This window comes from Danio rerio, chromosome 6 (genome assembly GCF_049306965.1).
Source record: "Danio rerio strain Tuebingen ecotype United States chromosome 6, GRCz12tu, whole genome shotgun sequence".
Classification (NCBI taxonomy): Eukaryota; Metazoa; Chordata; class Actinopteri; order Cypriniformes; family Danionidae; genus Danio; species Danio rerio.
In genome coordinates this window covers 11,649,058-11,673,993 of record NC_133181.1, presented here as the reverse complement: position 1 = coordinate 11,673,993, position 24,936 = coordinate 11,649,058, and the positions used below count along the sequence as shown (strand labels likewise).

The window sequence follows — 24,936 nt, the reverse complement described above, 5'->3', positions numbered from 1 at the left end:
AACCCTCAAGAAAAAAAAAAAACAAGTTTCAGGAGTTGGTTCCGTAACAAGTGCAAATTTATTCTATCTGTATTTATACATTTATAGACCATTTTGAGGGAGTTAAACAAAAGCAATGTTTCCTGTTTTATATTTTTAATTTCTATATAGCTTCTGAGAATCCAAAAAGAGCCACAAATTGATAAATAATGTCATGATAGCTGTTTTAACATGACGTTATGATTGAATTGCCTCTTGTTACAGTTATGAAAAAGTTAACAGACAGGAAATCTTCTCGGGCCAATAACACGACCACAAATGGTCTACATGGGCTTTACAGTCTATGCTACAGAAAGAGCGAGAATGAGAGACTTTATAAAAAGAAAGGCCATCTATATGACTCAGATATTATTTCTAAATGCTGACTTTATACTTTAATTAAAGTATACAGTTATTTCTAATAGAATATTTCACACTTAATAATAATTCAATACCACCAGACCACGATGATCTTAGGGGTAACAAAGCTGAGTTCGCCGCGCAGTGATGACGCCATCAGCAACGCGCGCTTCTTTATCCTCAGGCTTGTCAAAGAACTATAGTGACATGGTTTTATGCTCTTGGCGCTGGTGAGTAGAGCAGTTTCGTTGATCATTTATCAAAATGTAAATTACACTTTGCTCAGTGTTTGTGCAACAGTTTACTAAGTTATTTATGCACGGCTTTCATTGAATATTGATGTGTCAGTGGTAAGATAACGTAGATATCGCATACCCGCCCTAAACATGCGTCAATAACGCAGCCATGTTGTTACAGGGTTTCCTGAATCTGAAGATGCCAGACTTTTGCGCTGCATATGGGTGTAGTAATGAGCGAACAAAGAAATTAAAGGATAAAGGCATAACATTTCATAGGTAAGATTTCAAAGTGGTTACTCTAAATACGTTTTATTACAGAAAACCATCTGGTGCCATACATTACTATTGTTGTCGGCTAAGTTAACATTAAATTTTAAAAGTAAGTTAAAAAATTGCTTTAGAGATTGGTTTTATATTTGCACAGTTGTTCAGCGCCAACGCTTTATTGTTTACCATGGTAATTTGAATATTCTGTCTGAAACCACCAGTGTGACTTGATAACAACAACAGCACTATTTATTTGACTGTTGTGTCAAATAAACTGTTGTGTGTAGATTTCCAAGAGATGTCAAGAGACGACAGGCATGGACGCTGGCTCTGAGGAGAGACAAGTTTGAGCCAAAACCTAGATCACTACTCTGTAGCTGCCATTTTCGCCCCGAGGATTTCGACAGAACTGGGCAGACCGTACGACTAAGGGATGGAGTGATCCCATCTATTTTCAATTTCTCGAATCCGCTTTCCAAGGTTTGCCACTTTTAGGGTCAGCTACAGAAACATGCATTTTTTTTGTCCCTAGAATTAACAGTGATTTGACACTTTAATTTTTATTATTAGATTATTATTATTATTATTTATGTTTAGAATTATTTTATGTTTTAAATGTAATTTAAAGTTCAAAGATAATAATTTTACATCCAATGAAATATCCTACATTCAGTATTTATGATTTAAAGGATTGCATCGTTGCTTGTTTATTGATGTTTTTCTAATGTTTTCATGTTTATAGCAAATATATGGCTGCAGAAATTGATTAGTCTAGCATTGTAAAATAACACTTTTAACAAACCTGATTAAATCAAATAAAATCTTTCTGTAGAAAAACCCATTTTAACACATTTAATTGTGGGTGTTTTTTTTATTATCTAAACAATTTACTTTTTCTCCAGCTGTCTATTTCTAGCTCAAGCAAGACCTCAAAAAAGGCAGCTGAACAGAGTCCACCACCAAAGCCCCCCACACAAGCAACCGAGCCAGATCCACTGGAGTCATCAGACTCAGTGAGTTCAATCATTTTATTACTGATTGTGTATTAATATTGACATTATTGTAGTTTTTCTTAGTATTTGTCACAAAATTTCCAGTAATCCGTTGCTTTACTCCATTAGTTAATGTATCAACTATTACAAACAAACAAACAATACATTTATTAAAGTATTTATGGGTGGTTCGATAGACTCACTCCTCACTAACAGAGGTCCAGAATTTATCCCACACAAGAACTCTTTTATCCTATTTTGACTGCTATGCCATCATAAATAGTGAAAATAACCCATCGAAAAAGGTTTTAAGACCAAGTGGAATCCTCTGTTGACTGTTACTCCAGTGTGACTTCAGCTAATCAGTTTTTGCCAATAAAAATTATTCCAGCCTATCCAACATCCAGCTGTGCAAGAACACATATAATCTGACGTAAGTGAAGTCATCTTCGCCACTGGATTGTTTTTAAATAGAAAACTTAAATATTAAATAGTTTAGTAACTTTTATTCTTAATCTTGGAACAAAAAACGACCAACGAAAAGGTGTGAAGCACCAAAAGCGACTTATATTAAAATGAATTTCAATATTATTTTGGCTATTGTTATCAATTGAACTTTCAAATGTACTTTTTTGGTTATGATGACCATCCGACAGTCGATTTCAGCTAAAATAGTGCTTAAAATGTCAATAAAATGCAGAATTCAAAATCTCATAATGAAATAGTAGCCATTTGGCCCGTTTTCACTGAGTGGTACGGTATAGTACAGTTTGGATCGGCAGGCTTTTATGGCCGTTTCCACTATCAAAAGGTACCTAAAAGCGAACCGTACCCATTTTTGGGTAAATTAGACCAAAAAGGTCCACTCTTAGAGAAAAAAAAGGACCACCTCTTTCAGCAGGCTGTCTACGGGCCTGTATCCACTTGTTAAGTGTGACGTCACACGAAGCGGCTTCCGGGTCCAAGCGCTCTATTCAACTGAATGGGGAGACTCATGCAATGGTAATAATAAACATTTACAAATCGATTTAAGGCTTTCGAAAATCACGATCGCAATATATATGTCCATGCCTAATATCCGATGGCCAGAAAGTGATACATTTTGTATAAATTGTAAAAATGTTGGTATTTGTTATGCAGCAAGCCCAGAGATTGTTGTGTACACTATGATTTTATATAAAATTAACTTTAATGTGTGATAGAAATAAAACGTGATCATAAACTAATGATTTCTCCACTCAAATGAGTGGCGGCTTGGACCCGGAAACAGTATTACATGCATCACAAACACGTCACCACTTAACAAGCGGATATACACATATGTACAAGTCCCGATTGAGAGGTAACATCCGATTCCGATTGAGTCTGAAACCGCATGATCAGGCTCTATTTCCGATCAAGTTTGGATCTGGACATCCCTAGTTATAATATTACAAATAAGAGCACTTTAATTTTTGTTGAAAATGTTTGGCTGCAGAACTTGACTAACATTGTGAAACAACACTTTTAACAAACCTGATTAAAACAAATGAAACCATATCATTATTTTTATGTAACGGACTACATCATGTGCTAAAAAAAATCAAGAAATAATATTTCATTAAAAGCATTAATATTGTCTGAAAACAGCAGTGACAAAAGAATGATACATGTGATATTTAAATAAATGTCAGAAAAACCATTAAGCTGTCATTTCTGTTTTCATAAAGTCAAAATTAAATTAAATAATTTGGTCTTAGTTTAAATGTCAAAAAACAAGAATAACCAGTGGTGTAAAGTAACTAATTACAAATACTCAAAATAACTGTAAGTAATTCTTCCTCAGGAATTGTAATTTGCTAAGTAGTTTTAAAAATGTGGACTTTTACTTTCCCTCGAGTACATTATTAATGCTGTATCTGTACTTTTACTCCACTACTTTCCTTCAACCTGCAGTCACTACTTTATTTTTCTTGTCTATGGGGATTAGAAAAATCAGACCTGTAATCCCTGTCCAATCAAATCACACATAGAAGGTAAATCACATCATAATGAACTACCTCAAGACGTGCAATGTATAATTGCAGCAGACCGTTTAGAAGCATCAAAAGTGTCCAAGAAGATGTCTAAAATCTTAACATGCATTGGCCCAGAGACTGTTTTGATGCATGTCACTGATAAGTAGATTACTGTATGATGACCAAAATAGTCTTAAACACCCAGCAGGCATAACACGTCAACATGACGTCAGATTGATATTGTACCCTAAACTCATGGGGGCGTAGCATTTTGTTTTGAAGATGAAAATCAGGTTGACGTCAGAACTCAACGTCAGGCCAACTTCAATGTCCAACGTCCGACCTAAAATCAACCAAATTTCAACGTCTAATGATGTTACAGCTTGATGTTGTGTGGATGTCACCACTATGACGTCTATCAGATGTTGGAATTTGGTTGCCATACCTGATGAATAAATGTAAGTATTAAACGTCAATATGATTTTGGTTTAAGATGTTGGCTCCATATTGGATTTTGGTCATTTTCTAACAACCTGAAATCGACCAAATATCAACATCATTTGACAACATTATTGGACATCAAAATAACATTGTCTTTAGACGCTGGCTAGACATTAGACATTGTCACCTTAGAATTATAAGGTTCTATCTGGCATTTTTGTGAAAATGTAGTTATTTACATGTGCTTATTAAATGACAATGTATTTACATTACATGTATGTGATGTTTTATTAAGTAATGCTTCAATGAATTATCTTCCAGATAGAACCTTATAATTCCAAGTAGAAAATGACTTTTCAGAATTAGAAGCTTCTATCTGCATTTGCCCTGTGTGTTTTACTCCAATTTGCAAATGTAAGAGAATTTTGATAATTGACATTTAGAGTACATTTAGTGTCTCTGTCATGTTGATGTATGAAAGAGAACTGTTGCACACATATTGTTTGCTGTATGAAATGCAAAAACTTTGAAGCTCAACATCTCAAAATCATTTGGAACGCAGATAGAACTCTATAATTCCAAGGTGACTATTAGACATTAGACTAGAAAAAGTTTTGGTCACCTGACATCAGGGCCGGAGTGGGACTCCTTTTCAGCCCTGGAGTTTCAAGCCTCAGACCGGCCCACCTCAGTTCACGACTGACAATATTAAAATAAGGTCATTTCCAATTCAGTTTCTAATGACACTATCACGTCTTTTATTTTTTTTATTTTTTGACAAAACAGCTGCTTTAGAACTTCAAATGTTCAACAACCCAAACAGTATTATATGTCTCAACAATAAAAATGAAAATAATAACATACTCAGGCGAGGATCAAACCCGGGTCGGCGTCGTTGTAATTTAACGTGCTAACCACTGGGCCACAACAGTTGTGCAGTGAAAGGTGACTTATGACATTATGAACCTGCAGGCCGGTTATATATAAAAAGAGCAGAGAGCTGCGGTAAAATAATGAATAAGAAGACTGTGGTCAAGTAAATAAATTAATTAATTTAAAAAGTGTGACTGCTGAGAGCAACAGATTCTGGAGCTAGGGACACCGGCCCTCGCAGCCAAAAAACGGACCGGCCCACCGGGAATTCTCCCGGTCCTCCCGATTAGCCAATCCGGGCCTGCCTGACATCAAAAACTAAATCTAACCTAATATTTACGTCTTATGACGTTGTGTGCTTGCTGGGCAATAACTTGATGCAATACAGAATGTTACATTTTTACACATGTACAACTTTCATGTAAATGCATCAGCTTTTTACAGCGTTAATACTCCCTACTCTTGAGTACTTTTAAAAGGTCTACTTTTTACTCATACTTTGAGTAATATTCACAACAGAAATTTTTACTCTACTCGCACTACATTTTTAGGCAAGTAATGGTACTTAAGTTTGATTTTTTTAGTACTCTTTCTATCACTGAGAATAACCCATTTCATGACTTCGCACATTTAATTGTGAGTTGTTCTTTATTACCCAAATAATTTACTTTTTCCTCTAGCTGCCTAAGTCTAGCTCAAGAAGGAGCTCAAAAAAGGCAGTTAAACAGAATCCACCACCAAAGCCCGACACACCTGCGTCCAAGCCAGATCCATTGGAGTCAGCAGACTCAGTGAGTTCAATCATTGTAATGCTGATTGTGTATGTTGGACTGGTGTAACTGTAAAATTGTCTTAATTATTAACATCATTTCATTATTCCATTAGTTAATGTATTACAAACATTACAAACAAACAATTCATTTATTTAAGTATTTATTCATCTTTGTTAATGATAATGTATATAAAGTTCTTCACTGTTAGTTCTTGTTAACCAATAGTGCATTATCTGATGTTAACAAGGACGACTTTGGGTTTTATAATGCATTTGTACATGTTGTACTATGATTAATAAATGCTGTACAAGTATTGTTCATTTGTGGCTTATATTAACAAATGTAACCTTATCGTAAAGTGTGTCCAAGTTTCCATGTATCCACTTCTGTTAAAAAGTTAAACTTGTAACTTTATTATTATTATAATTTATTTTAAGAATCTATTTATTGCAAAGCTGCTTTTACAGCTCCCATTTCTCTAGGCTTCAGTATATTTGAATAAAAAAGTTATGAATTAAAAATATAACAAACCTTTATGAGAAATAAGAAATATCAAAGTAGAAAGAAGTATAATTGAAACCCTCATCAATAATTTACAAAGTTTATGAAAGCAGGCTGAGGGGGAGTCTATCGGTGTGTGTACATTTATGGACCTTTTAGATCTATTGATCTAATATTACAAAACAAACGCACTTTCATTTTTATAGCAAATGTTTAGCTGCAGAACTTTATTAACATTGGAAAATAACACTTAACAAACCTGATTAAAACAAACAAAACAATGTCATTATCGTTATTTTAATGTAACTGACTACATTGTGCGGAAAAGGCACCCATTTCATGACTTCACATTTTTAATCGTGAGTTGTTTTTTTTACCTTAACGATTGACTTTTTCTCCAGGTGCCTAGTTCTAGCTCAAGCGAGACCTCAAAAAAGGCAGCTGAACAGAGTCCACCACCAAAGCCCCACACACCTGCGTCCGAGCCCGATCCATTGGAGTCAGCAGACTCAGTGAGTTCAATCATTTTAATACTGATTTTGTATGTTGGACTGGTGTAACTAATATTGTCTTTATTATTAATTTAATTAAATTATAGACACTTATTTTATTATAAACATTATTGTAATTACTACAAAGCTGATTAGTACAATCTCCTTATAAGTTGCTTTATCATCATTTTTTAGCACAAAAACAGAGTTTCCATTCATCTTAGAATTTCCAGTGACACTTTGCTTTATTTCTATTAGTTAATGTATTCACAAACAAACAACAAACAATACATTTAATAAAGTATTAATTCATCTTTGATGACGTTAATTTAAATATAGTTGTTCATTGTTAGTTCTTGTTAACCCATAGTGCATTATCTGATGTTATTAAGGACAACTTAGAGTTTTAAAATGCTTTAAAACCCCATTTCTCTTGGCTTCAGTAAATTTGAATAAAAAGTTTATATTGGTAAATATTAAATAAAGGGCACCTATTTTACCCTTTTTATGAGCTGTAATATAAGCCTTTGGTGTCTCCAGAATGTGTCTGTAAAGTTTCAGCTCAAAATACCCATCAGATTATTTATTTTAGCCCCCAGAATCTGTTTTTTTTTTCTGAGTTTGAGTACATTGTAGCTGTTTTTGTAGCCTGTGACTTTAAATACAAATGAGCTGTTTCTCCCCGCCCACCTTTCCCACGTGTGTGTCTGCCTCTCATCATGTGTTACATCAGATAAACAACACAGTGACAGAGACAGACTCGAGTGAAGCTGAAAGACAGCTCATTAGTCAAAAATACCAACAAAGTTTATTTCATGTATTTGTGGAGTTTTTTCAAGCCTTTCTGAAATGATGAGTCTCACACAAATGGTGTCTGTAGTACACACACAAATATGCACATTTACTGATTATATCGGTTAAGAATTAAATAGCGGTTTTACTGTCTTTATTACAAACATGCTCTGTGTTTTAAAAACAGTTTTAAACTTTATTTTATTTTATAAAATCCACAGGGAAGTTGTAACAAATATTTTAATCCCAGTTTAAGAAAAATGTTTAGTGGACATGTTTATACCTGGTGGGCAAGGAAAACCTCACTCCTATCCTGCTGACACATGGACTTCTTGAAGATGCTGTATGACAGCAATTTAACCAACAAGTCTCAAAGGAATTCTGCTTGTTTCAAGTCTTCTGGACTGGGTTCTCTCTTTTATCAATTGTTTATTTTTTTAACACATTGTGGTGGGCCTCAACATCACAGATTTGGGTTCTATTTTAATGTCAGGAAATCAAAAAAGAGACTTGTTGGGTTTCTATTGCTCCAATATGAGAGTGGACACACTATACATGCACACAGTTCTGTCAAAACAGCTTACTAAAGATGATGATTTTCATAAGGTGCCCTTTAAAAAGAATATAAACCTTAATAAGAAAAAATAAATAAAGTAAAAAGAAAGTATAATTGAAACCCTCATCAATAATTTACAAAGTTTTATGAAAGCAGGCTGAGGGAGAGTATATTGGTGTGTGTACATGTATGGACCTTTTAGATCTATTGATCTAATATTACAAAATAAGAGCACTTTCATTTTTATAGCAAATGTTTGGCTGCAGAACTTTATTAACATTGGGAAATAACACTTTACAAACCTGATTAAAATAAACAAAACAATGCCATTATCATTATTTTTATGTAACTGCTGAAAAAGCACCCATTTCATGACTTCACACATTTAATTGTGAGTTGTTCTTTATTACCTAAACAGTTGACTTTTTTCTCCAGCTGCCTAAGTCTAGCTCAAGAAGGAGCTCAAAAAAGGCAGCTAAACAGAGTCCACCATCAAAGCCCGACACACCTGTGACCAAGCCAGATCCATTGGAGTCAGCAGACCCAGTGAGTTCAGTCATTTTAATACTGATTTTGTATGTTGGACTGGTGTAACTGTTAAATTGTCTTTATTTTTGACATCATTTCATTATTCCATTAGTTAATGTATTACCTATCACAAACAAACAATACATTTATTTAAGTATTTGTTCATCTTTGTTAATGATAATGTATATAAAGTTCTTCATTGTTAGTTCTTGTTAACCAATAGTGCATTATCTGATGTTAACAAGGACGACTTTGGGTTTTATAATGCATTTGTACATGTTGTACTATGATTAATAAATGCTGTACAAGTATTGTTCATTTGTGGCTTATATTAACAAATGTAACCTTATCGTAAAGTGTGACCAAGTTTCCATGTATCCACTACTGTTAAAAAGTTAAACTTGTAACTTTAGTAGTATTATAATTTATTTTAAGAATCTATTTATTGCAAAGCTGCTTTTACAACTCCCATTTCTCTAGGCTTCAGTATATTTGACTAACCCTAACCCAAAAGTGGTTATATCTGTAAGAATGAATTAAAAAAAGAATATAAATCTCATTAAGAAAGAATAAATACTGAAGTAGAAAGAAGTATAATTGAGACCCTCATCAGTAATTTGGAAAGTTTCATGAAAGCAGGCAGAGGGGGAGTCTATTGGTGAATTGTCCTTTATTACCTTAACAATGAACTTTTTCTCCAGCTGCCTAGTTCTAGCTCAGGCGAGACCTCAAAAAAGGCAGTTGAACAGAGTCCACCACCAAAGCCCCACACACCTGCAACTGAGCCAGATCCATTGGAGTCATCAGACTCAGTGAGTTCAATCATTTTAATACTGATTTTGTATGTTGGACCGGTGTAACTGTAAAATTGTCTTCGTTATTGACATAATTTCTTTATATTATAGACATTATTGTAGTTACTGAAGTGTAAATGTTTTTCAGGATCACCCATACGCTCTCAATCCTGTAAAAGCTAAGAAGAAGTTGTCTGAGTCTCAGGAGCAAGTTGACAAGTTAAGGCGGGAACTGAGAAATGCCAGGGACAGAGAGAGAAGACAAAAGAAGACGATGAAGTCCTTATTGGAGGATTTAAAGAAGAAAAACATGCTAACGGAGGAACTTCAGGAGCAGCTGAATTTTTTTTCTGGTTGGTTGATTTAGTTTCCCCTAACTTAGCTAGCATCTTTAACTTGTCGAGCATGTCTTTGCCTTGAATAAATGCTTTCTCAGTAATGTTCTATAGAGATCATCGCCTACCCCTTGGCCTTTGAAACAAAGTGTGAATGGGAAGGGATAGAAATATCATCCTTAGAATTGCACGTCATTACATTCCTATGGTGGCACAGTGGGTTGCGCTGTCACCTCACAGCAAGAAGGTCACTGGTTTAAGCCTCGGCTGGGTCAGTTGTCAAAACGGAGGAGGCTTTTTTACTCGCTGCGTTCGCCGTTGTGATATTCTTTAAAACCACAGGGGGCGGTCAAAAGAAACCCACACTAAAATCAGACGGATAAACAGAGAAGTAGGACGTTTCCAGAAGTAAGTCATATCATAATGTCGTTTAATATTTTTAAACTAATTATTTTGTATGTTTTTATACATTATTTTAATGATTATAAGCATTTTTATAACCATTCAAGATTTTTTAAATATCTTACTTTGATGCATAACTTGCTTTTCTTCATATCTCGGACAGTTTTACCATTTAAAGTTTATTACAATATTAATCACAAGAAAACATGAGTTGCTCTACAAATATATTTTTATTTTAGCAAGAATAAAAGTAAAAAAGTACACTTAATAAAAAATACAGATTTTTAATTATTTTTTTTACATTTAGCCCAATCCACAAATATATACATCAGTGTAAAACCTATCACTGGTGGAAAAACATATTCAGTAATTGTGTACCTCTCCACTTTTGTCATGGTTTTTTTTGGCATAAATAAACATCCCTCAGGTTTTTCCAAACTTTTTAACATAAACTTTTCTCCTTTCTCACTGCTGTTGCTATTTCTAGCAAATAATCATTGGTCATCACTTGCTTTTGTTTATATTTTGAACAGTATACCTATTACAATTAATAAAAATATTAATGACATCAGAACATAAGTTGCTCTACAAATAAATGTTTTATTATCGCAAAAATAAAAGCGAAAAAAGCACACTTACTAAAAAATACTGATGTTTTTTAGATTCAGCCCGCTCCACAACTCACACATTACTGTCTAGCTTGTTTCTGTCCTCTACTTATGCTAAAAAGGCAGTGATGGCCCAACATTACAGATCATTATCACCAATAAAGCCCAGAGAAACAGGGCATCAGTATATTGTATTCCTTTCTAGTTATCAAAAAAAAAAATTGTGACTTCATTATAGTTTTGTAACTATTAAATTGTTTTAAATACAAAATTAAACAAAATACATAAGTGCAAAACATATGACTGGTGGAAAAACATATTCTGTAATTGTGTACATTTTGCCATGGCCTCTCTTGGTTTTAATAAACTTATTCTTCAGGTTTTTCAAACCTTTTAACAAAAACTTTCTCCTTTCCCATGGCTGTTGCAATTTTTAGCCTATAATTATTGATTGTCTGGTTATCTCTCTGATCACGGGTCATAAAGATGTGTGTACTCTTGTACTGTTTCAGACAAAATCTCTTCAAAGTGTTTCATATTCAACTCAAATCAGTTGCGGCGCCGCACGCACTGTTCGCTCGAGTCTCCAAAAATGCCCTGCGCACCGCCAGCCGAAATCATGCCGCGCACACCCAAAGCGAAACTCTGCAAACTCCGCCATGATGTCACATTCGCCACGCGCACTCAAGCGAACAAGCGGATGCGTCAAGTGTAAGCCAGGCTAAAGTGTCCTCTGGGTGCTCCAGTTTCCCCCACAGTCCAAAAACATGCGCTAAAGGTGAATGGGTCAGCTAAATTGTTCGTAGTTTATGTGTGTGAATGAGAGTGTATGAGTGTTTCCCAGCCATACGGAGGGGGAGTGCATATGGATTAGACCAAATATAACTGGGAGGGATGGCATACATTTTCCATTTAAAGCAGCTTTACAAAGGGTGCACATTATTGTATTACAATCAATTTTTGAAAAGTTGTGGTTATTAGTTACCATCACTTTATTAGTTTCTAATTACTTTAACTAATTAACTAGTAACTAATAGCTTTGAACAGTTGAAGGTAATTCATTCATTTTCCTTTGGCTTAGTTCATTATTTATCAGAGGTTGCCACAGCGGAATGAACCGCCAACTGTTCCAACATTTGTTTTACGCCGCGGATGCCCTTTCAGCTCCAACCCAGTATTGGGAAACATTCATACACACTCAATCACACACATACTCTACGGACAATTAAATTTATTCAATTCGCCTATAGCGCATGACTTTGGACTGTGGGGGAAACCCATCCCAACACGGGGAGAACATGCAAACTCCATACAGAAATGTCAACTGGCTCAGCCGGGGCTTGAACCAGCGACCATCTTGTTGTAAGGTGACGGTGCTAACCTTGTCGTCATAGTTAAAGTTATTATATATAAACATAGGTAACCTACAGTTATATAGTAGGTGTTGTCTTTGTTTACGTGTTCAATAAAGTGTATTTGTGTATGTGTTTTCCTTGAAGTTTTCGATGGTTGGCATCCATCACTTCAGTTCCATTTCACTAAAAATGACCAAAGACCAAATTATATATGATTTTTTACATGTATTTAATGTCTTATTCAGATTTTTCTTCTCACCAGAATTCAGGATGCGCCATTTATTTGGGAAACACTTCACCTGACATTCATTTCAAGGAAGAGATTTATAAATGTTATGTAATATGTGTGTATTTATATAGCGCATTTACACCCAAAGCGCTTTACAATCATGGGGGGGGGGGTCTTCACACCACCAGCAGTGTGCAGCATCCACTTGGATGATGCGACGACAGTCACAGAACAACGGCGCCAGTGCACTCACCACACACCAGCTATTGATGGAGTGGAGAGACAGTGATAAAGAAATTTTGGTGTATGGGATAATTGGGAGGCCATGATGGGTAAGTGCCGATGGAGGGAATTTGGCCAGGACAACGGGGCTACACCCCTACACTTTTACGAGAAGTGCCATGGGACTTTTAATGACCACTACGAGTCAGGACCTCGCTTTAATTCGAAAGACGGCGCTCACTGACAGTATAGTGTCCTCTTCACTATACTGGGGCATTAGGCCTCCCAAAGACTGCAGGTTGAGCGCCCCCTGCTGGCCTTACCAACACCACTTCCATCAGCAACTGAGTTTTCCCATGTGGTCTCCCATCCAGGTACTGACCAGGCTCAGTCCTGCTTAGCTTCAGTGAGTGACTGTAAAGTGATACGGCTGTGTATAAAAATGCATCAATATTTATTAAAAAAAACACTAGTGAATTTTCTAAAGTGAACATCTTATCATATCGTTTTGCTTTATAGGATTGGACATTAATCACTGTACCTTTTTTTTACTTCGGTTTCAGAACTAATCGGAGGGAACGATGAGAGTGAAGAGGAGAGAGCTGGGAATAAACCTCGTGTACGGGCCAAAAAGAAAAAAAGAAACAGGAATACTTTCATCTGCACTGAGTGTGGAAAGACTTTGGCATCCATTCACAATCTTAAGACTCACATGATGATCCACACCGGAGAGAAACCCTTCCCATGTGATCAGTGTGGGAAGAGTTTCAGACAACCATCAGACCATAAGCAACACATGATGACCCACACCGGAGAGAAACCATATAAATGCAATGTGTGCGACAAAGCATTTGCGTCCGCTTCAAACCTGAAGCTCCACCTCAGAGTTCACACAAAGGAGAAGCCGTATTCGTGCTCTGTATGCGGGAAGAGTTTCTCACAGAGCTCCAGTTTAAAAACCCATCAGAAGATCCACACTGGTGTAAAGGAGCACGTGTGCCTTGAGTGTGGGAAGTCTTTTTATACAGGTCAAAATCTGAAAAAGCACCAGAGGATCCACACCGGAGAGAAACCGTACAAGTGCTCATACTGCGAAAGGGGATTCAGCCAATTGGATCCCATGAAAGCGCACGAGAGGATTCACACCGGAGAGAAACCTTACGAGTGTTCGCACTGCAGCAAGAGATTTAATGAGTTGCACAACTTGAAAATGCACGAGAGGATCCACACCGGAGAGAAACCGTACACGTGTGATCTTTGCGGGAAAGCTTTCGCGCAGTTATCAAACCTTAAAAAACACACGAGTGCACACGAGGAGAAGAACTGTACTCATTCACTGCAGTTTAATAACGCATAAGAATCCTCAACTGCACACATGATCAGATCAATGCAGCAAAACATTTTCAAGTGTTTTGATTTTATCTGAAAGTTAGTGTGGAAAGTCCATTTATCTTGTGCATTTGCTCATTTTTGCCAATAAATTTCTTAACGCAGAGGCTTCTTTCTTTTTTTGTGGTTTACTACATTTACTTTGAGCAGAATACACACTTAATGTATTATTTAATGGTCCTGTGAAGTGCTATGAAATGTGCATTTTTATTCAATGTTTGACGTAATCTCAACCTAAACAGGAGGACAGAGTGGGACGTAGAGTAGCTACTCCCCTTTTTTATGATTTGATCTTTTTATTGATTTTGCTTATTTCAAATAATGCAGATGAATATCAAACACGGAGCATTAACATATACGCAGAACAATACAAAATTAATAAATACAATAAATAAAAAAGTCATATCAATTAAGTAAAGCGAAACGCATACAAGAAAGAAAATGGGGGTAAAGGGTTGCTAATATCATAGCCTTAATTAAAGCAAACATTATTTTATTGAACTATTTATACAATGAAGACTATGCAGTGCTGTTTAACATTTGATTATTACTTTTTGTCCTGAATTCTTACCAAATTGTATGGAAGTTATAAATTTGAAATTGCAAGTTATAAAGTCAGAATTCTGAGCAACAAAGTTATAAAGTCTGAATTGTAAGTTTTAAAGTCAGAATTGTGAGCTATAGAGTCAGGTTTGAGAGTTATAAAGTCAGAATTGGGAATTATAAAGTCAGAATTTCGAGTTATTAAGTCAGAATTGTGAGTTATAAAGTCAGGTTTGCTAGTTAAAAAGTCACAATTTCGAGTTATTAAGTAAGAATTGCATTTTATTAAGCAGAAATTGGGAGTTATAAAGTCAGAATTGCGATTTAATAAGTCAGAATCTGGAGTTATTAAGATAAAATTCTGAGTTATAAAGTAAGAATTGAGGGTTATAAAGTCAGAATTGTGAGTTATAAAATCAGTTTTGCAAGTTATAAAGTCGAAATTGGGAGTTATAAAGTCAGAATTGCGATTTAATAAGTCAGAATCTGGAGTTATTAAGATAAAATTCTGAGTTATAAAGTAAGAATTGAGGGTTATAAAGTCAGAATTGTGAGTTATAAAATCAGGTTTGCAAGTTATAAAGTCGAAATTGGGAGTTATAAAGTCAGAATTGGGAGTTGTAAAGTCAGGTTTTCGAAATTATAAAGTCAGAATTTCGAGTTATTAAGTCAGAATTCTGACTTGTAAAGTCAAAATTGGGAGTTATAAAGTGAGAATTTGTGAGTTATAAAGTCAGGTTTAAAGTCAGAATTGCGAGTTAAGCCAGAATTCCAAGTTATAAAGTCAGAATTGCGAGTTAAGTCAGACTTCTGAGTTAAGAAGTCAGAATTGTGAGTTATAAAATCAGGTTTGCGAGTTATAAAGTCGAAATTGGGATTTGTAAATAAGAATTTTGAGTTGTTAAATCAGAATTCTGAGTTTTAAAGTCAGAATTGCGAGTTATGGTGTCAGAATTACTAGCTACAAAGTCAGGTTTGCGAGTTATAACGTCAGAATTGTGAGTTATAAAGTCGAATTTGAGATTTATAAACTCAGAATTCTAAGTTATAAAGTCAGATTTGTGATCTATAGAATCAGGTTTGAGAGTTATAAAGTCAGAATTTGGAGTTATAAAGTCAGAAATACTAGCTACAAAGTCAGGTTTGCGAGTTATAAAGTCAGAATTGTAAGTTATAAAGTCAGGTTTTGGAGTTATAAAGTCGAATTTGATAATTATAAACTCAGAATTCAGATAAATAAAGTCAGATTTGTGATCTATAGAGTCAGGTTTGAGAGTTATAAAGTCAGAATTGGGAGTTATAAAGGTCACACTTCACAATAAGGTTCATTAGTTAATGTTAATTAATGCATTTACTAACATGAACAAATGATGAACAGCATATCTACTACTGTATTTGTTCATGTTAGTTAACGTTCGTTAATGAAAATACAGTAGTTCATTGTTAGTTCATGTTAACTCATGGTGCATTAACTAATGTTAACAAGCATAGACTTGGATGTTAATAATGCATTAGTAAATGTTCAGTTATGATTAATAAATGCTGTAGATGTGTTGTTCATGATTAGTAAATGCATTAACTAATGAACCTTATTGTAAAGTGTTACCGTTATAAAGTCAGGTTTGCGAGTTATAAAGTTGCAATTTCGAATTATTAAGTGAGAATTGCAAGTTGTAAAGCAGAAATTCTGAGTTATAAAGTCAGAATTGTGAGTTATAATGTCAGAATTCGGAGTTATAAAGTCAGAATTGTGAGTCATAATGTCAGGTTTGCGAGTTATAAAGGTTGGGTTGAGGCTAGAAGTATTACTAAGCATGTGCACGTTAATATAACATCATTTTTTGTGATGCTGTACAACAATATTTACTGTTTTTTGTTACTGAAAGGGGTAGGTTTAGGGCTGGGGTAGGTATAGATGTTAAACTCTGTCATGTACAAGAAATCCATCAAACAAAAGAACCACAACATTTGTACAGTTCACTTGCAGTTCAGGTCCCGCTCATTTAGAGCTTGGTCTGACCTCTTGCCTTAACAGGCATAAAATGACCATGGTACAGACACAAAAACACACCCAAAATACTGTCAGATATACACACCTCCAAACTGAGCAGACATCTCCAACTTGCCATGGTGAGTGGGCTTGCATGCTCCAGCAACCTCAAGAGCTATGACGGACAGGAGCCAGACAAAGAGAGATGTATTGATCCTCCAGGATGGGGGTGAGTGTTGGGCCAACGACCTACCTTATAAAAAGTAGATGTTACGAATCACCAACAAAGATTATCCTCGAAAACTGGACAGACCTGGAGGGGACATCGTGCGGCTAAATATCAACTTCAATAAATAGCCATGGGAGTAAGTAAGTGAACTGAGCAAACAGCATTTTTTCGATGAGTAGTTTTAACAACAATAATAAAGTCACTGTAAGAAAACCTAATTTGAGTTGAGGCCCTCAACCTAATTTGAGTTTGACACCCATTGCTTAAACTAACCATTAACTGTGTAGGTATCGGGTTTATACAGTGTGTTTATGATACCCAAGCTAGCTTTTCCTATGCCCACTCGGGTTTCATTAGCACAGGTGTGTGTTTCTCTCACACAACTGACCCTGTTTCCATAGTGACCCGACTCTACAGGAGGAGCTCAGGTTTTCTCCCCCATTGCTGAAGAAGTCAGTGTGTGGGACATCCTTGAGCAACCACATCTTCTTATGATGAAGAGATAGTTGATTATATAGAAACAGCAGGATCAGACTGAGCAGGGTGAAGATTTGACACCACAGTGTGAAGTTTTAATGTATTGGATTTTAACGGAACGTTTCTCTGTCTCTCAGCATGGCTGATGCTGGTGTGCGCGTTCCTATGGATCAGGTGAAGTTGGCTGCCATCTCTGATGAGCGCGTGGACTTCATTAGAGAACAGGCCTTCGCCATCCTACGGGTCAAAACCGACAAATGGAACCGTTTTATAGGATTGGAGGAGAACCAGAGGGCTCTGCTTGACTTCCTGGACCAGAGCTGGCGAGAATATCTGATTTTATTCATGGGACCAGGAGGAACTCTTCATGCAGGAGACGAGCAGGTGAGTTTATCATTATTGCACTATTGTTCATCTACGTAGAGGTGACTAACAGAAGAATTGCATTGCTTTGGGTGAAGTGTGGCAAAGATTTGCCATTTAATGTGCCTTCTGGAAGTGTCTCCTGTGTTCGGTGTACTGACTGGCTGTTGGTATACGAAATAAGTCATCACTTGTTTCGAGTGCTTTCGCTTCTGAAAGCACTACGCCCGTCTTTTCCTCCCCAAAGAGCTCCTCTTCCTGGAGGACAAAACTTCTGTGTGTGCTTAAAAAACAGAAGGGCGTCATCTCCAAAACCACCTTTAGGAGCCAGCTGTGGCTTGGAGAGGTTGCGGCTCAACCCATGGACTACGCTCCTGTGATCATCTCTCAGGTAAACACAACTACACTAGAATAAAACGGAAAATTACTGATTATTATTTATTTAATAATTTTGTTTTATTAATTTTATTTATTAGAAGAATGATTATGTTAACAAAATTTATTTCACCATAATATATGTAAATATACTATATATACAGAGCTCAGCATAAATGAGGAATAGACTTCTAATATACTTTATATATCCACTTCTTAGTGAATATAGCCAATATTTTGGTGCATTTTAACAAAATAATTTCATTAAACAGATACATCCATTAAAACAAAAGTTTATTCTTTATGTTTCTCTTGATTTTTCCTGTTTACTTTAATTTGATTTATTTTTCCCCCTAACATATTAATTTGGGTATACAATTTTTGGGACTTTGAGCTTCAGTTGTTTAGTTAGATTAGTTCCAGTTTTGGCTTTGGTACTGACTAATGTAACGTATATGCACAAATGCACAATTTTTTTCAAAAAACATATTTCTAAAGGTGCCTTTGACTTTAAATGTTCACCAGATGTTAATAACAACCAAAAAAAAAATCATATATGCGAAGAAAACAAAACTAATTCGTTTACAAATGAAGTTATGTGTAATAAATTGAAATGACGCAGTGAAAAAGTATTGAACACATGAAGAAAGGGAGGTGTAGAAAGGCAGTGAAAGCCCAGACAGCAGCTGAAATCTATCAGTAGTTCTTTAGCAATCTTCTGCTCTTTCTCATTGAAAATGAAGATTAGCTGCTTCAGTCCAACATCTACATTAGCAGGGTGATGAAGATGAAACCAGGGTGGACATTTCAGTAAAACAATAATCTAAAACACTGCAAGGAAACTCTCAAATGCTTTCAGAGATAGAAAATCAAACTGCGGAATGGCCCAGCCAATCACCTGACCTGAATTCAATATAAAATATAAAATAAAGCTCAGATATATTAGACAAGACCCACAGGACAATCAAGGTTTTTACACTCTGTTGAAGTCTGTGAACAACTTACCCCCTGAGCAATGCATGTGACTTCATTCTCCATATGAGAGGCGTCCATAAGGCGCCATTACAAAAAATGCCTTTTATATAAAGTATTAAATACGTTTCAGTAGTTCAGTACTTTCACCTTGTGACGTTTCATTGTTATTCCACATAACCAATTTCTCAGATTTTTTTCTTTTGCTTTATTTTTATGTTTGTATTGTTTGGGTTTATGTAAAAATCTGGTTCAATTACACGTCTACAGCTCCTTTAGAAATATTATTCCCAGGAAACAAACATGACGTGTTGACTACTTTACCCCCCACCGTATATTCAAATTCAAATCAAATTCACAATAAGAATGAGTAAAGAAAAAATAACAATAAGAATCTAAATTGCGGAAGAATAAAAGTTATGCAATACAAAATAAAAGCAAATAATAAATATTTAAAGACTTTTTATATTGAGTGTGTGGCTGTAGAAAAAAAGAATAAGTATAAAAATATTAAAAAAAAGAGCTCTGAACAAACAGAAACATAGAAGTGTTCCTAACAAAGTGCCTGGTGCATAAGCGAGGAAGGAGTGTTTACTATGTTATTGTAATAGTGTTACCAAGTCTAGTGCTCTAACAACAGCTGGGTGCAACATAGGCTCATTCTGAAAACGTAGCCTTATGTACTATTCTGGAGCTCTTGAATTATGTATCCAGAAGTATGACTGCATTTCATCTTTAAAACAAACGCCATGGGGCAGTATGACATTTTTCCTTTTCTTGCTTACCAGCTGATAGCTTAGCTCCGTGTGGATGGCTTTTCCGCTGTTACCAATTTGTCTGGTAGCTTGACACAAAATAAAAATAAAATAAACAAGTAAAGAACAGGCTAAGAATGTGGTAAAATCTGAAAACTTAGTAAAAATCAGGGGAGGGCTTTTCTTTTTCTGGATTGCTTTTGAAAACACTGCGGTTGGGTTAAGGGAAGGGGGTGGATGAGGTGATTGGTCGATTGGCCGTTGGTTAGTCACTCAACAGCAGCCTCTGGTGGATTTACGTGAGAACAGCAGATGTGAATGGCTCTTGCTAGAGAAATTTGAGGTGTCAAGAAGGGTACACATCGGCCTCTGGTGGATTTACGTAAGAACAGCAGATGTAAATGGCGCTTGCTATAGAAATTTGAGGTGTCAAGAAGGGTACACAGCGGCCTCTGGTGGATTTACGTGAGAACAGCAGATGTAAATGGCACATGCTAGAGAAATTTGAGGTGTCAAGAAGGGTACACAGCGGCCTCTGGTGGATTTACATGAGAACAGCAGGCGTGAATGGCGCTTGGGAGAGAAATTTGAGGTGTCAAGAAGCGTACACAGCGGCCTCTGGTGGATTTACATGAGAACAGCAGGCGTGAATGGCGCTTGCGAGAGAAATTTGAGGTGTCAAGAAGCGTACACAGCGGCCTCTGGTGGATTTACGTGAGAACCGCAGGTGTGAATGGCGCTTGAGAGATAAATTTGAGATCTCAAGAAGAGTACACAGTGGCCTCTGGTGGATTTATGTGAGAACAGCAGGCATGAATGGTGCTTGCGAGAGAAATTTGAGGTGTCAAGAAGTGTACACAGCAGCCTCTGGTGAATTCGCGAAAACAAAAACTGTAAAAAAAATAAATAAAAAATCTCCAGGGATGTATTTTGCTCTCTCCAGGAATGTATATAGCGGTACTTAATCAGAATGATTACGAGGGTTGGCTAAATGATAATTGACTTAGCATGAATAATATGTAAAGACCTGTAGACCATTTTGAGGGATGTAAACAAAAACAATGGTCCCAATATATTTCCTGTTTTACATTTTTAATTTCTAGACCTTTTGATAATCTAAAAAGAGCCATGATTAATAAGATTATGATAGCTGTTTGGACATTAAGTTATGATTGAATTGCTTCTTGTTACTGTTATGAACTAGTTTGATAATAAGCAGGAAATATTCATGGACCAATGACATGACCACATTGAAATAGTCTATACCAGTGTTTCTCAACTGGTGGGACGCTTCAGAGGGTCGCAGAGTGTGTGGGCAAAAAAACAGTTACATTTTTAACTTATTTTGCATATATCAGACTTTTATTTTGAAATGAGCACGCGACAACCGTACTGTTTGACATGTGAACTTTTATATAATTATCAACAAATATGTCGAAGTGCAAGTACAACCCTGAATATGTAAAGTGTGGATTTACATTGATGACAAAAAGGCTTAAAACCTCAGTGTGTCATATGTAGTAAGGTGCTCTTACAAGAGAGCATGAAACCTTCTAAATTAAAACGACATTTAGAAACCAAGGTTTGTAAATGTCCAGTTGCAAGGACAAACCTGTGGACTATTTTCAAAGACGACTCCAATAGCTGAGGGCATCACAAAAGTGCCTAACATCATGTTCAAAACAAGTACAGGCACTCGCATCTTACTGTGCTCACCGTGTAGTAAAGGCCAAGAAAGCCCACACAATAGCAGAAGAACAAATAACTGGTGATCATTATAAAAATGGTTATGATTATTTTAATAATTTTACTTTAATTTGCTGGTTTGTTCTGTTCAACAGGATCAGTGTTAATGTTTTATTAACAGTTCAGTTTAGTTAATGGTAACAGAATTTTTCCTTCCCCTAACACCTGTTTACAGTATTCGACTGTTTTACTCTGTAATATTACTGTAATTCGATACATTTTGCTGAAAAAAACAGCATATGCTGGTAAGGTATGTTTTGATGCTGGTATGCTGGTCTCAATGCTGGTCTTAATGCTGGTCTTGCTGGTTTCAATGCTGGTCTTGCTGGATTCAGTGCTGGTCTCAATGCTGGTTTTGCTGGTCTCAGTGCTGCTCCTGTCCAGCATTGAGACCAGAAAGACCAACATTGAGACCAGCAAAACCAGCATTAAGACTAGCAGGACCAGCATTGAGACCAGCAAAACCAGCATTGAAACCATCAAAACCAGCATTGAGACCAGCAAAACCAGCATTGATACAAGCAAGACCAGCATACCAGCATCAAAACATACCTTACCAGCATGTGCTGTTTTTTTAAGCAGGGTGACAGAGATAAAATATTGTTTATATGTAAGTCTTGGTGATTTTCTTACTATTTATCTGTCACTACTTGTGTATGTTAACAAATAAATACCAATAAATGATAATTCCTAAAACTACATTATACTTTCTAAAAATTTATGTCGCGGCTTGAAGACCATGTAAAAATGTGGGTCCCATGGCCAAACCAGTTGAGAACCACCGGTCTATACCAGTGAACATTCACAAACAAACAATAAAGATCAATATCCAATGAAACATCTTCAGATTACAGTCAAACACCTTCAAGTCCATTGTTATGTGTGCATTTTGTTGTAATTCCTGACTTCTTCTTCAGTCAGCGAGTGTGTGTTTGTGTAGGTGTTCATCTCAGTGTTAGGAAGCCCCCTGAATCAGTCGGCCTGGCCCCGGGTGGTCGGTCAGGACATTTGCAGGCACCTCGAGCATCTGCGAAGTGAAGCAGTCACACTGAAAGGACGAGCTCAAGGACGAACGCTGTTAGCCCTGCCGCTCTGTGTGGAGAGAAAAGATGAGCACCAGCTCAGGTGTGTGTATGCCAATCAATGGTATTTTTATGGAGTATTTACTAAGTGATAGTAGTAGACATAGTCCATGTATGTAATTTGCACACTGCATGTAACATTTGTGTGTGTGCAGCTCGGATACCTGTCTGATTGACAGAGCATTACTCTACTCTATTGAGACCATGGTGATCCAGTGGTGTCGACTGATGGGCTCTGTGTTGCAGCGGGACTCAGCGAAGCTTCTGCACCAGGGGGACCACCCAGGCCCCACTGTGGAGCTCACTTTCTGGACTAAACAGAAAGAAAACCTAATAGGAATTCAGAAGCAGGTGAAAGTGCAGGTTTTATGATTTAAAATGTTTTGTTATAGACATTTTTTTTGGAACGCAAAATTACCCATTATGCTTTGCGTGTATGTGCAAGGAGAACGCGAAGAACTTCCGGTCGGCAGCTAAATGTGTGTAAACAGTCACATATGGACAGCTTTGAAACGATAGTTTTAATCTATTTACCTGCTTTTATCCTCTTTGAACTACTACTGTTGTCCATCAGCACCATCTCCTGGACTGATCATTAAAAGAAATGCGATCTTATAGGATGGAAAACAGCTGCTGTGAGGCATTTTCCCCTCGTTGTCAGACGGCATCTTCTGCAGTTTAAATGAAGCCTTGTCATCGCTAAAGTCAACATTTTCTCTTTATTTCAAATATATAACCAGCCCAAACAAATGTAATTCACCAAAATGTTTGACACACACACGTAGCCTGTACTGTGCCATTGACACACTGATTTAATAACTGTGACAAAGTGAAAATATAGGCGAGTGTCATTTCGAAATGACAGAAAAAACACAAACCCGTGGTAAAAACAACACACGAAATAAAACAAACGGCTCGCGATTAGAATGAACAGCAAATCAGCCAGCAGAGTATCAATAACAGAATTTTATTGGTCATTTGTGTAAATTGCACAACTTTCATACCTGTTAAGTTTCATGCCAGTACTCGGTTTGCTCTCTCTCTCTCTGTGTGTATGTGCGTGCGTGTATTTCTGACGGCAGACACGTGAATTAAGAGAACGTTTTTCTCGTATTTCTGACGCGCTTGAACCACATGTGACAGATTATAACGGCTTTAACAGACACATTTCTAAGTTGTGTGTCACAAAAACACTCTGTTATCCATTAAAAACGTTATTTGAACGCTATTTTCGGAGCGCAAATTACCAGTTGTACACGCTGTAAACGGAAGTTTTTAGCATTCTACCGGAAGACGCTGGTCGCTATGGCGCCCTCCATGCAGCAGCCATGAAAAGGTCTATAGTGCTTACAGAGATGGGTAGAGTATCCAAAAGCACTTCTCAAATAAGTACTGTATGCCAATAGAAATGATTACTCAAGCAAAAGCTAAAATCTGAATATTTAATTGAGTATTGAGTAATTCATTCACATTATGTCTGCTGCGTCTGACAAAACTGCTTGAGACAATTTAGTGCATGTAGAAAACTTAACTAAATCCTTAAAGCTGAACTGAGATGTTAAGGTAGTTTTGTAATTCTTTGATGAAAGATGAGAATTAAAAAAAGAGTTATTTCATAACTGAGGCTTTGTTCATTGTCCACAAATAAGAGACAGCACATTTCTTATTAATCAGAACTTTTTAAATATTTATTTCAATAAAATAAATGGAATTTTTTTTTTTTCCATTTATTAATGTAATGGTTTGTGGATCTGATTAAAAATGTTTCTATAATTTTTCTGTTTAAAGGAAGCTCTTGTGAAGTTGGACTTTGTATACTGAGACCAACAGAAAATGAAAAGTAGCTATTTTCTTTGCTGATATGGCTTAGAACTATACTCTCATTCTACCGTAATAATCAAGCAACTTTGCTGAAGTACCATGGCTGCAGCAGTAGCAAAAATATACTTGAATATATGCATATTAGATTAGATTAGATTAGATTAGATTAGATTAGATTCAACTTTATTGTCATTACACATGTACAAGTACAATGCAACGAACTGCAGTTTAGGTCTAACCAGCAGTGCAGTAGCAGCAAGTGCAGGATACAGGTATACGTTATAAAGTGCAGTTATAGAATAGCTATGGTGATATTTACAGATGGATGTACTATCAACATTATATACTGGTTGTATTAGCTATGAACAGAGATTTACAATAAATGAATATATGTACATGTTGCTATTAATAATCAGAAGTG

General features: G+C 36.2%; 3 protein-coding genes and 1 long non-coding RNA gene across 9 annotated transcripts in view; 3 read left to right on the top strand and 1 right to left on the bottom strand.

Annotated features, from left to right (window-relative positions):
* Positions 1-24,936, top strand: part of gpr155b (G protein-coupled receptor 155b) — a 698,693-nt gene that overhangs the window by 65,132 nt on the left and 608,625 nt on the right. The gene's annotated exons all lie outside the window — the stretch shown is intronic.
* si:dkey-34m19.3 lies at positions 555-14,268 on the top strand. Of its 6 annotated transcripts, none has more exons than XR_012407671.1 (10): positions 555-608; positions 796-893; positions 1,172-1,364; positions 1,787-1,897; positions 5,868-5,978; positions 6,863-6,973; positions 8,736-8,846; positions 9,530-9,640; positions 9,771-13,147; positions 13,337-14,268. XR_012407671.1 is itself a non-coding variant. In XM_002662300.6 (10 exons), the coding sequence occupies exons 1-10, from the start codon at positions 594-596 to the stop codon at positions 14,128-14,130; spliced, it is 1,860 nt and encodes a 619-aa protein (XP_002662346.1). In that variant the 5' UTR covers positions 555-593; the 3' UTR covers positions 14,131-14,268. The 6 variants fall into 6 exon arrangements, 5 of the variants coding, with proteins under 5 accessions (XP_002662346.1, XP_068077997.1, XP_005165852.1 ...); XM_002662300.6 differs by having other exon boundaries at positions 9,771-9,975; XM_068221896.1 differs by lacking the exon at positions 5,868-5,978 and having other exon boundaries at positions 9,771-9,975.
* dnah9l (dynein, axonemal, heavy polypeptide 9 like) overlaps positions 17,380-24,936 on the top strand; it is a 113,597-nt gene continuing 106,040 nt past the window's right edge. The window contains exons 1-4 of the mRNA XM_073953681.1: positions 17,380-17,785; positions 17,949-18,155; positions 22,553-22,737; positions 22,850-23,045. Coding sequence (XP_073809782.1) covers positions 17,540-17,785; positions 17,949-18,155; positions 22,553-22,737; positions 22,850-23,045 — 834 coding nt within the window. The 5' untranslated portion in view covers positions 17,380-17,539. The remainder of the gene's footprint in view (positions 17,786-17,948; positions 18,156-22,552; positions 22,738-22,849; positions 23,046-24,936) is intronic.
* On the bottom strand, positions 20,945-23,979 carry LOC141386188 (uncharacterized). Its single transcript, XR_012407673.1, has 3 exons — positions 23,699-23,979; positions 22,859-23,007; positions 20,945-22,704 (listed from the first exon to the last, which is right to left on the bottom strand). It is a non-coding gene; the product is annotated as an uncharacterized lncRNA (long non-coding RNA).

What these genes read in the sequence shown, in the direction of transcription:
- si:dkey-34m19.3 (XM_002662300.6), top strand. An exon ending in TCTCGAATCCGCTTTCCAAG is followed by an intron (nt 1,365 to 1,786) that starts GTTTGCCACTTT and finishes CTTTTTCTCCAG; the next exon opens with CTGTCTATTTCTAGCTCAAG. An exon ending in CATTGGAGTCAGCAGACTCA is followed by an intron (nt 6,974 to 8,735) that starts GTGAGTTCAATC and finishes TTTTTTCTCCAG; the next exon opens with CTGCCTAAGTCTAGCTCAAG.